The sequence below is a fragment of the Carlito syrichta genome, unplaced genomic scaffold, assembly GCF_000164805.1.
Source record: "Carlito syrichta isolate Samal-C Ts95f unplaced genomic scaffold, Tarsius_syrichta-2.0.1 Scaffold239038, whole genome shotgun sequence".
NCBI classification, from domain to species: Eukaryota; Metazoa; Chordata; class Mammalia; order Primates; family Tarsiidae; genus Carlito; species Carlito syrichta.
In genome coordinates, this window is record NW_007183134.1 from 323,874 (window position 1) to 336,547 (window position 12,674).

The window sequence follows — 12,674 nt, forward strand, 5'->3', positions numbered from 1 at the left end:
GCCTATCTTTTTGGTAGTGGACAGAAAAAGGAGTGCTATCTTCTCAGGCAAGTCATCAGCGAGAGTGCAAAGAGGTTGTGGTGGCACACAGAGCTTTGAGATGAGAGGAGACGCTATGAGTAAGTTGTTATGGAAAATAAAGCCATGAACAAATTAGAGACATACACTGGCTCCCCCTGTGGTTTGAAGGTTCTGTCTGAGATTGATGACTGGGGCATTAAAGTCAAACCATTTAGGAGGGAGATACGCGTCTTCCCAGCCTTGGTCGCCATGTGGGTTCTGGCATTGAGAAAAGAAGTGCTGGGTTTTATGGTTCAGAGTAGCAGGAGAAACGAGGAGGCCAGGGAACCTCTCTGGGAGGGGATGAACCATGTTGTGGGGACCGAGGAAGAGGGGAGATGACTGAGAAGGTGTTAGGGTGAGCAGCTTAGAGGCCTCAGTGCAGTTGAAGAACTGCTGGAGTGGGAAGGGGCAGAGGAGACGAGGAGGTTGGCTCACAGGATGATTTAAAGTTGAGACTGTGGAGTAGGACGGACACTTATGAAGTCAAGGGCGTGGCCATGGGAGAGGCTGGCCGAGCAGGAGGCAGGAGAAAACCTTCCACAGATAGGAGCCTGAGGACTGAAAGGTCAGGTGTTGGGTGGCTGCTGAGTTCACGGACAGCAATGGCAGGATATGCAGAAAAGGGCAGTGAGCCTAGGTCTGAGGTGGGTGATGGGTGACAGTCACAGCCAACAGCCAGAGGTGCAGAGCGTGGTAGAGTCTGAAGGCTGGTGCGGCAGACCAGCTGGAGGCCTGAAGGAGGAGAACGGAGTGATGTGGAGTCTGGGAGTCTCCGGTTCCAGGCCTCAAAATCTGCAAGATAAGCTGACTTCCCAGAAGGCTTCTCAGAGACAGGCAGGTGTGAGGCCAGACGGATGTGCAGACCCGGCTAGGGGTGGCACCCAGGATTTGGGAGCCCATCATGAAAGAGTTTGGGTAGACAATAGCAGATTAATGAATGCTTCAAGTAGAAAGGGGTTGAAAGTCCAGACGATGAGCCTTCCAGGGACTTGGAATTCCAGAACAAAGAGTGATTTAGACAGAAGATGCCCACACACACAGAGGGGGCAACCAGCCGTCATCAGAGAGGGGCAAGGCAGAAACCGCAGGAGCCCACTGAACCAGAGGAAGGCATATGATGTGCACAGTGTGGGTTCCTGTCTCTTTGTCCCTTCTCAAGACTGCCATCTGGTCGCAAGTCAAGCACTCTATCATAAAACAAAGAGGTTTCTTTTGGAAAAGCCCCTATTGCTGAAGAATACTCCCGTGGATTCATCTAGCAACGACATGCCATGTAAGGGCTTTAGAATAATACCTACTTCCTTCTGACATCCGTCTGATTAAAAGGCAACACGAAATGGCTGCTTTGTGTGAGGCCAAACTGGTGAGCGCCGGGAACGTACTCTGGAGCTGTGTCCGCTGCACATGGTTTCTGAAAGAGACACACAGGGACACCCAGCCACTCGCAGCCAGAGCCCACTCACGCACACACGTTGTACCACAAAGAAAACATCTCAGAAGTAATCACAGACAGTAGTAGCAGCAAACACCCATCTGCACTCATCCCACCTTCCGTTTAAATGATGTGCTTGCCAGCCTCTTATCTCTCCGAGAAGGCAACTGGAGCTTCTGCTTTTCACCTTAATCCCATTCAGCTTTACTCAACTTCATACGGACAACGGAGTCCCTCCCACAGATTTTCATTAGGCCTAAGGGGCAAAGCCCTTGCGGTTCCCAGTTGACCCCTGCCGTGACCCGAGGCTCTGGGAAGGACCCTGAGGATGCGGCGATGAGGATCAGCGATGGGACAGGAAAACTGGAAGTGCCCACAGGTGACAGGTCTCACAGGGCCCTGATATCTCTAAGTCCACATCGACAGGAGCAAGGTGCAGACAAGAGGGAAGGAGCGGGGAGCCGAAAGAAAGCCGTGGGGCATCTGGAGGTTGTCCCAACTGTGTCTAAGTCAGTGAGGTTCCAGACTGTTTTCCAGCTTGGGGTGGGCAGACACTACTGTGAAAATTGTCCAGAGCTCAGTATTAGCCCTGCTTAGAAGGTATTGCTTCTGTATGATTGTGTCATTCTCTAAATTATTAGAGTGAATGCTTTCTGCCAAGGAAATAGAAACCAGAAGGGGAGAAAATAAAAATAACAATGACTGCCCTTAAAAATATTTGATTTCAGCCGGGCTCGGTGGCTCAGCCTGTAATCCCACGCCTTGGGAGGCTGAGGTAAGTGGATTGCCTGAGCCCGCGGGTTCGAGACCCACCTGGGCAACTTGGCGAGACCTCATCTCTACAATAAATCAAAAAAATTAGCCGGGCGTGGTAGCATGTGCCTGTAGTTCCAGCTACTTGGAAGGCTGAGGCGGAAGGATCGCCAGAGCCCAGCAGGTTGAGGCTGCAGTGACCGGGAGCGGCCACTGCACTCCAGTCTGGGTGACAGTGAGACTCCAACTCAAAAAAAAAAAAAAAAAAAAAAAATTTGATTCCAACTGGCTTTTCCTAAATGAATAAAATCTTTTAAAAAATGTTTAAGCAACAATGATGTACACAATGGCTTTACCTTAAGTACTTACTTTCATGTTTGCCACATGAAATCCAAAATGATAATGATTCCTGTAGAAACTCTGTCAAAAATCTGGCTGTGGCGAGAGTTTCACCTGAGCCCACGGGTTTGAGACCAGCCTGGGCAACTTGGCAAGACCTCGTCTCTACATTAAACAAAAAATTAGCCCGGATGTGGTAGCATGTGCCTGTAGTTCCAGCTACTTGGAAGGCTGAAGTAGAAGGATCACCTGAACACAGCAGGTGGAGGCTGCGGTGGGTGTGAGCATGCCACTGCACTCCAGCCTGGGCGACAGAGTGAGACTCCAACTCAAAAAAACCAAAAAACAAAAAAAACAAAAAACTGGTTGTATGTCAGCCCATTGAGGGTGCCTGCAATGTGTAAATGCTGGGCCACGTCATCTGCCAGTTTTTTCAGAGAACCTTCTCTGGCCCTGTTCTGACTTTTATCACGGCCCCAGTTCCAGTTTTCCCAACACCTTAATAATGAGTCCTATGCTCTCGTTTGCTGACCGGACCTGACTGACATCATTAAAGAAAACCACTCTTACTGGTAAAGGCTGGGGCTCTGTCCAGAGCTTGCCGTCCTCTCCATTAAGAGCCAGCTTAGGCCTTTCTGAAAGCCAGCAGGTGTCCAAGTCCACTTGTCCATAGCCAACTGCACTGGTGAAATCCAAGAGTCTAGACAAAAACAAGAAGATGTTTTAAAAAATCAGACATCACAAACCAGTGCATGACTCATGTCATTTGACTGCTATGCTATTAAAATCCATTAAACCAGGAATATGTGTCTCTTAGAGTAACCAAAGTGACCATCCTGTACTGTGACTCAGAGTCCAAATACACGGTCTTATATTCTTATTTGATGCCCATGTTAGCACCTGGCCATTCCTGAACACTCCTGGGAGTTGGCTCTGATGCCATTACCTCCTCCTGCAGCCTTGACAGGGCTGCCTCAGGAACATATTCTCTCTGGTTCCCAGCATTGCACAACAGCCTCAACTAAACACTGATTTCTTGTTTAGTGGTCCCCCGCCTCCAGGAGGTCGTGAGCTACAATTGTCACATGCCTTCACTCTGTACCTCCTGTATCACGTCTTGTGCCCACACAGGTCTCACTGATATGTTGCACAGCTGCAAACAGCACAGAAACATTTCTGCCCTACCGAGTCCACAGCCCCACAGCTTTCAGGAGCACGAAGATGGCTCATCACGAGTGAATGAATGGACAGACAACTGGGTGACTGAATATACTATATGACTACAAATAGCTAAACCAAGGCTCTGGCATGATAATTGTGTTAAAATGCAATGCAGCATTTTATCCTTGCAAATTTCAAGGACTCCTAAGAGGTAATTTCACAGAGGAGGACACTGTGACCATAAAAGATCCAAGACCTGGCTCAAGTTCACTAGGCAAGTCAGCAGCTCATCCAGGAGGGAGCCTGTCTCCAGGTGCCCAGCGCACATCAGTTTTTCCTGGGCAGATGCTGGTCCTGTGGGGCAGAGGACAGCATGAGTCCCATCAGCACGCTGACCAGAGGCAGAGGGCAAGCAAGGGAGAATGAATCACCCATGCGCACATGCTAATTTTTTTCCTCTTCATGAGGTCCACTCCGGGAATAAAGGCTTCTAGTACTTAATTAGACAGTAATTAGTTTGGGGGAAAGCATTAATCACCCGAAGCTGTCAGTAGCCCAGAGCAAAAGGCTCTTCAAAGCAGTGTACTCAAGACAGCAAAAAACTTGCCTCATAAAATCTCTACCTACTTTTAAAGGCAAAATGCATACAAAAATATATTTTTGTCCCAGCTATTTATGGACAATCACGTGGAGCTAATGTTCAACGATAATTTTTAAACTATGATGACCAGATCTCCGCATCATTCTAATCGAATAAAGTCCACTTGGGGGGATGTCCATGAATCGAACAGTGGAATGCACTTTTTATTCAGGAACTTGCAAAATTTTAGGCAATCTCAAACAGCAAATTTAGGTTGCAGATTAAGGATACGGGTCCTCAAAGGTCAGAAAGTACAAAAACATAGGAAGAGCATGGTCACACTTACTCCAGGTCGAAGATCAGGCTTCTGATACAGCCATGGAACGAGCTTCTCATTTTGAACACTGATGTCCCCACTCCCTCTGGAATTCCCCCTATGTACAGGTTGGACACACTTAGTGTCCTGCTTTCTGCCAATGGGCCCAACTTCATTTCTACAGGATTGGTCTCATCTAGTTGAACAGTGACAGTTCTAAAAAAGCAAGGAGAAAATGAACAGAGGCTTCAAATATAACGAAACAATAACTCCATTTTAATACATAATTCCAGCAAGTTCTCACTCAATAATAAAAGTTCCCTGAAGATAAATTTTAACACGATATTGTATGTGAACAAAAAGTTGAATCTTGGAAGTTGAAGCTTAAAATTAAATAAACATTCTTCAGGAATGAATGGAGTGTTATTAAATATTGAATTCAATAGCTTTATGGAGAGTATTTTTCTTTGACCTCTTTACCTGTGATGAAAATGCCCAGTGTGCTTTTAAAACATTTGGTCTATAGTTTTGGAGGGAAATATACAGGAATGTTGATATAATGCCATTTACTACAGATATAATTCTATTTGCTAATACCATAATACTATTTGCCACAGAATTCATCAAATAGAAAGGGGATTTATTTTGGGTCCCAGTAAAGGACAGGATTAAGGCTGTTCAGTTATAAAAACTCACATCTTACTATAAGGCAGGTGAAACTGATTCCCAAGGAGGTATTCTAGCAAAGTTCTCGAATTCCTTTGAATACAAGTGATATCCTACAAATGCTCCCACTTATTTCACTGTACAGGGTACCATCACAAGGTTCCTACTGGAAACTTTTAAAGTGACCACACTGTCATTACACAAGGCCTTGTCACACATACGGTACCTCTGATTCCTGACCAAGGAGATGGAATGCACTTGTCCATCGCTGTACGTGCCCGTAGGAGAATGCAGGAGGGCTTTCCTCAGGCTTGTCCCATCCCCAGGGCTGACATGCACCTCAATGTGGCCCTCAATCAGCATGACAGAATAGAAGGGCTGCAGAGAAGGTGCAGAGTTTTCCAGGCAAAACACATTACTATTTGATTTAGAAAACACCTATCTTATAACAATAATGTGGGAATATTCAAATATTCACATCGAATTAGTAATTCCTTAAAAATCTCATCATCCAATACAACTGTTTGAAGTTTTATATATCACTTTCTCATTTCCATTCAAATAATTTACATTCTGCATTATGCTATTATCACTAAATATATCAGAGATTTTCATTTCGACATTCCCTCATATTTATTATTTATTGCTACAATGTGCACCATCAGGTGTGTGTGTGTGTGTGCGTGTGTGTGTGTATAAATTTGTCTTTTTATCAATATAATTTAAGTAATATCTACATATGGGTATTTAATTGTTTTGTCTGTGATATTGTTTTCAACGTCTCTGAAAGGAATTAGGCCGGGTTCATTAGCTCACCCTGTGATCCCAGCACTTTGGGAGTCCGAGGCGAGTGGATTGCCTGAGTCTGTGGGTTCGAGACCAGCCCAGGCAATTTGGTGAGACCTCATCTCTACAATACATCAAAAATTAGCTGGGCATGGTAGCGAGCACCTGTAGTTCCGGCTACTTGGAAGGCTGAGTCGGAAGGATTGCCGGAGCCTAGCAAGTCGATGCTGGGGTGGCCATGAGCGTGTCAATGCACTCCAGCCTTGGGGGTGGAGTGAAACTCCAACTCAAAAAAAAAAAGAAGAAAAAAGAAAATACTATACCTTCTTAGTCCTAGTATCACTTTTTTCCCTGAAATTAAGCCGCTTCTTTATAAGATATATATGATTAATGTGGTCATTTTCAAAAACTACCACTAGATTAAGGATATACCTAAGAATTGTATTCACTGTCTCTAACTCTTTGTCTCACATCTTCTCTTCAAGCAGCTCCGACTGGGAATCTGTTCTGTGTAATCTCCAAAAATGCTCTTTTTGGCCGGGCACAGAAGCTCACGCCTATAATCCCAGCACTCTGGGAGGCTGAGGTGAGAGGACTGCCTGAGCCCATGGGTTCGAGACCAGCCTGGGCAACTTGGTGAGACCTCATCTCTACAATAAATAAAAAAAATTAGCCAGGCTTGGTGGTGCGTGCCTGCAGTTCCAGTTACTTGGAAGGCTGAGGTGGAAGGATCATTGGAGCCCAGCAGGTCAACGCTGGGGTGACCATGAGCTTGCCACTGCACTCCAGCCTGGGCGACAGAGTGAGACTCCAACACACACACATACCAAAAAAACAGAAGGTGAAATTAAACGGTTGTATAAAGCTCTTAATGTGTTTTGCCTCATTGAAAAGAGGTATAACAATGTATAATGCTACCAGTAGGTTTGGAATGCTAGCGTTTCACAATAACCTTCATATCATTTCTTTTTGCTGGCTTAACAGGCAAACTTTGATTTGTAAGTAACTCTATTAAGATTGGTGGAGAAAAACAGTTTGGCAGCTCCTCAAAACGCTAAACATAGCATTACCATATGACCAGAGACTCCACTCCTAGATATATACCCAAAAGGAGTGAAACCAGAGACTCAAACAGATACTTATACACATATGTTCATAGCCGCATTATTCACAAGAGCCAAAAGGCAGAAATACTCTAATGTCATGTCCACAAAGTGTGGTCTGCACATAGAGTGGAACATCATTCTGCCATCAAAAGGCATGAAGTACGAATATATGCTACAGTGTGGATGAACCTCAAAAACATACTAAGCGAAAGATATAAGAGATTACATCTTTTAGGATTCTATTTATGTGAAGTATCCAGGATAGGTACATCCATTCATAGAGACAGGGAGATTGGTGGTTATCAGGGGTAGGGAAAGAGGAGACTAGGGAGTGACTACTTAATGGGCACAGGCTTTTATTTTAGGTTATTAAAATATGTGGAACTATATAGAGGAAATGGTCTTGCAACATTGCGAATGCATCAAATGCTTCTGAATTTTTCACTTTGAAATGGTTGGTTTTACATTATATAAATTTCAGGCCCCCCACAAAAAGAAGAAGAAGAAGAAAAAAGATCAGTGGAGCTCACAAACCAATCTCACTCATTGTCAGCCCTTCCCCAGGTGGCTTGTGATATGTTTGGAGTCTGCAAACCAGTGTTCCAGGACTGGCTCTCACAACAGCTGTGTGATCTTGGGCAGGTTAACCAGGATCTCTGAATCCTTTTCTTACTCAGCAAAATGTAGGAAGCAGCATCGGCTTTGCAGCACAGTTGTGATAATTACACAGTGATGTCTGTAAAGTATCTTGCAAAGTCAAGGACAACACTCTAGAAATTGCAGTTGGATGAACCGTGCTTCATTAAGATAACACATTAGCATTCTGTAAAGTCTCTTCAAACTAGGTGACATATGCCAGCTTGAGCAGAGGATGAGGGAAATATCACCTATGCTTTTGAAATGGAATATAAATACGGAAAACTGTCATCTTTTCTCTCCTACTGCTAGTCGACTGTGCTTATCACAGCCACATTTCTCTTGCTGCTTCTTTCAATCCTATACCAGATGGAGAAAACCCTGGTTCACTGAACAGTCTCCCAAAGACCTGAACAGAATTTAAGGACTGCTGTTTTAGCCTCAGAATGAAGAGTAACAATCATGCCACGTGGACGAAAACTCATTATGTTATCGATGTGAGTTTTTTTAAACAGTAGAGGTATACAGCAAATACCTTTTTTTTTTAAATCTCAGTTGCTAGACAGGCAGGTAGATTTGCAACACAAGAAGTCACTGATTCAGAAGGGAAAGGCAATTTGGCTATAATAACTTCTACTTATTAAAAATGCATATGCATGAATAACCAGGACACAGCTACAACAAGTGTTTATGAGTCTGTAACTTTTCATTCAGTGTTTCCTGAAGCCATCTCCTGAGACCACAGCTCAGTAGCAAGGATACCACTCACCACATGTGCCTGTCCACGACCCTGCTTCTCCGCATCCCTGTCGAGGGCAGCCAGGATGATGCCGCTGCTGTTCTTGGTGACAAATGTTGCCAGCAATTTGGATTCTGGAGACAAAGACTTGGGTGGCAATTCAACGTAGCCACCTTTCAAGAAGCTGACGCTTCGGATGGGCTGGTCACAGAGGAGAAGAAACAGCACAGTAAGTCCCCAGCTGCAGGCTGACTTCCCCACAGTGGGGGGTACAGCTGGTTCCCCATCATCTCTTTTGTATCCACCCCACTGGTTTAGATTTTGTTATGTTATTATGTTGACAGATCAGTAGGCATTTATAGAAACTTACTCCAATATCAATAAAAATGTTTCCCACCTCCAGTATACAGCCTTTCTTCACTCCATAGGAATTTCTGAGTAAATCAAAGGTTGATCTGGATATTTCCAGGTTCTTGATGCAACCCACATAGTTTTTGCTGGTGACACCTTTCCTGTGGAAAGGATGTGAGAAATAACCACAATAAAATTTGAGTTTCATAATTCAATTTTTGAAAGAAGGAATAAAAATGGACCTATAATTATGAAAAACCTGTTTGCATGTGCCACTCGGCAGAAACAGTTAGACTCCCTCAGATAACAATACTGATGGTGAGAACTTCAGGTCAAGCAAATCCTCTCCTTTGACTACAGAAAGGGATCAAACTCAGTGAATTAGGCTAGTTAGATGTCTACCTACGTAACAATATGTTTAATATTTTAAGGAAACTCTTAAGGTCATTACAATTTAAATATACTCATTAAAATACAGGTCAATTATAAACCAGATTCGGTGGCTCAGCCTGTAATCCCAGCACTTTGGGAGGCTGAGGTGAGTGGATTGCCCGAGCCCGCGGGTTCGAGACCCACTTGCGCAACTTGGCGAGACCTCATCTCTACAATAAATCAAAAATTAGCCGGGTGTGGTAGCGTGCACCTGTAGTTCCAGCTACTTGGAAGGTTGAGGTGGAAGGATTGCCAGAGCCCAGCAGGTCAAGACTGCGGTGGCCAGGAGCGGCCACTGCACTCCAGTCTGGGTGACAGAGTGAGACTCCGACTCAAAAAAAAAAAAAATCAGCCGGGCGTGATAGCGAATGCCTGTAATTCCGGCTACTCAGAAGGCTGAGGCAGAAGGATCGCTGGAGCCCAGCAGGTCGAGGCTGCAGTGGCCGGGAGCAGCCACTGTACTCCAGTCTGGGTTACAGAGTGAGATTCCGACTCAAAAAAAAAAAAAAATACAGGCCAATTATAAGAAAGGCAGTGCACTGTCATTAGGAGATTAGAGCACATAGATTATAATCCAGTCTCTGTATAGAGTAGATCATTTGTCTGTCATGGGGACAAGTGTAGATAATGCTATTTCCTAGGGTTGGACAGCTAGAGAAGTCATTGGCTGTTGTCATATTGCATATTCATGAACTTTGTCCTAAAGAAAATAATTGTATTTGGTGCAGTCTGGGATTATCCAAAACCTTATTTCACAGTCTCCAAATCAGTAACATATTTTTCTTACCAGAAGTTGCTACACGCCTGGCTGGGGTCAGACTCTCATTTCCAAAATATAGAGACTACTGAGTATCTTTGATCTGTACTCTTATGCATCGCTAGTCACAGGAGAATCTGGCAATAATATGGCTTCCTGTTATCGTCATACCTCATTTTTTTCCCCCTCCATGTTGAACCATGAACTGTGAATCATTAAACAACTACATCATTTGGGACAAATTTCAGCCTTTCTGGATCTCAGTTTCTCCAATGTAAATGAGAAAAGAGGCTGGCCTTGATGACATCCAGGTCCCTTCTACCATGGAAATCTGTGATCTGGGCTTCTGTTTTTTCTTCAGTGTCTATTCTGTGTGCCATTTGGGCAATCCAGAGGCACTATGACAGGCTGTGGCTACAGGAGCACCGGATCCTGGTCCCCTATGGCAGAGATGATATCTGAGATGGGATATGGGGACAGGCTTCCATTCTGGCTCTGTCTTGGTGGGGAGGTAAGACTCCATTTATACAAAATATCCATAATAGGTAAATCCATTCATAGAGGCATAGAGATTGGTGGTGACCAAAGGTGGGGAAAGAGAGTGAGGAGTGACTGTTTAATGGACACAGGCTTTTATTTCAGGTGACGAAAATACTTGGAACTAGACAGAGGAGGTGGCCTTGCAATACTATGAATGCACCAAATGCACCTGAATTGTTCACTTTGAAATGGTTAATTCTATATTATATACATTTCAGCTCAAATAAGAATAATAATAAAAAAATCAGCGGAGCCCACAAATCAATCTCAGTCATTGCCAATTGGCAAGTGACCGACTCCCTTGAGATTAAATGTATTCATTTCTAAGACCAGGAGGCAGTTGTGTGTGCAAATTATATTCCTTAAGATTTCCAGAGATTCCTGGAAAGGGAAAGGGGATAGTGGGGTATTGGATCCCAGACTGTTCACCTGCACCAACTGAATGGCTGCACCTCTGTGCCACATAGGAGGATTCTGTAAAAGAACCTGGCCTATAGACAGGTTCCTGCTACAAAGTACTTGTGAAAACCACTAGACTGGGTAACCTAGGTTGGACATTTTAGTGACCTCACTTTCTGGAAGCAGTTTTTCCTTGACTGCTGAACTTTCATAAGTGAGTTTTTTGGGTTTTTTTTAGACAGAGTCTTGCTCTGTCGCCCAGGCTGAAGTACAGTGGCATCATCATAGCTCACTGTAACGAACTCCTGGGCTTAAGTGATTCTCCCACCTTCTTTCCTGAGTAGCTAAATTTAGAGGCACACGCTACCACATTTTACAAATTTTAAAAATTTTTTGTAGAGACAGGATCTCAGTGTCTTGACCAGGCTGGTCTCAAGCAATTCTTCTGCCTTGACTTCCCAAAATGTTTTGAGTTGGAGTCTCACTCTGCCACCCAGACTGGAGTGCAGTGGCCGCTCCCGGCCACCGCAACCTCGACCTGCTGGGCTCCGGCGATCCGTCCGCCTCAGTCTTCCAAGTAGCCGGAATTACAGGCATGCGCTACCACGCCCGGCTGATTTTTTGATTTATTGTAGTGATAAGATCTCACTGCCCAGGCGGGTCTCGAACCTGCGGGCTCAGGCAATCCACTCACCTCAGCCTCCCAAAGGTGTGGGATTACAGGCGGAGCCACTGAGCCCGGTTCCAAAATGTTTAAAAAAAACCAACAAAACTTCTTTAATGGTGTGAAAGAATCTTAGAACTTAATCTGTCCAACCCCAAATTACAAAACTGAGGACAACGAGCCACAAAAAGTTTATATAAATAACTAAAGTCACAAAGCTAAACATGAATTGGTGTCACAAAAGGGTTCCATGCCTTTCTCTTGCCATCTTTCTTTCTTTTTTTTTTTTTTGTAAGTTGGAGTCTCACTCTGTTGTCCAGGCTAGAGTGCAGTGACATGCTCACGGCCACCCCAGAGTCGACTTGCTGGGCCCCGGCAATCCTTCCGACTCAGTCTTCCAAGTAGCCAGAACTACAGGCACACACTACCACGCCCGGTTAATTTTTTGATTTTATTGTAGAGACAAGGTCTTGCCAAGGTGCCGGGGTTGGTCTCGAACCCGCGGGCTCAGGCAATCCACTCGCCTCAGCCTCCCAAAGTGCTGGAATGACAGGCTGAACCACTGAGCCTGTCTCCTGCCATCTTTCATTCCACTTCCTGGCGCTGGTCTTTCAACTCTTGCATACATTGTTCACTCTCATTACATAAAAAGGGAATCCTGATAAGTTTGCAGAAAGCATAATTCTTTTCTTTTTTTTTGCCTTTAAAGAGATTTTAGTGCTGTAAAATGTCTAGAGAGGAGAATGAAGTGTGATGGCAAGTGGAGTCTCCAAATATTGCACAGCAACAAATTTAGAAGTGTTGAAGTCAATGGTATAAAATCATTAGTGTTCCTGCAGAAGGCTTGCTTTATTTCCCAATTAATATGGCATGGAGTACTGGGAATAAAAACAGATGTTATGGGTTGAATTGTGCCTCCTAAAAGGTGTTGCAGTTGATCCCCCTGTATATGTG

The 12,674-nt window shown here is 44.5% G+C and overlaps 1 protein-coding gene across 1 annotated transcript in view; it reads right to left on the reverse strand.

Moving 5' to 3' along the window:
- Positions 1–12,674, reverse strand: part of LAMA1 (laminin subunit alpha 1) — a 157,110-nt gene that overhangs the window by 14,972 nt on the left and 129,464 nt on the right. The window contains exons 53-58 of the mRNA XM_021709489.1: positions 8,975–9,089; positions 8,608–8,778; positions 5,537–5,688; positions 4,675–4,860; positions 3,158–3,287; positions 1,362–1,474 (exon numbers count right to left, since the gene is read on the reverse strand). Of these exons, the coding sequence (XP_021565164.1) occupies positions 1,362–1,474; positions 3,158–3,287; positions 4,675–4,860; positions 5,537–5,688; positions 8,608–8,778; positions 8,975–9,089 (867 nt within the window). The remainder of the gene's footprint in view (positions 1–1,361; positions 1,475–3,157; positions 3,288–4,674; positions 4,861–5,536; positions 5,689–8,607; positions 8,779–8,974; positions 9,090–12,674) is intronic.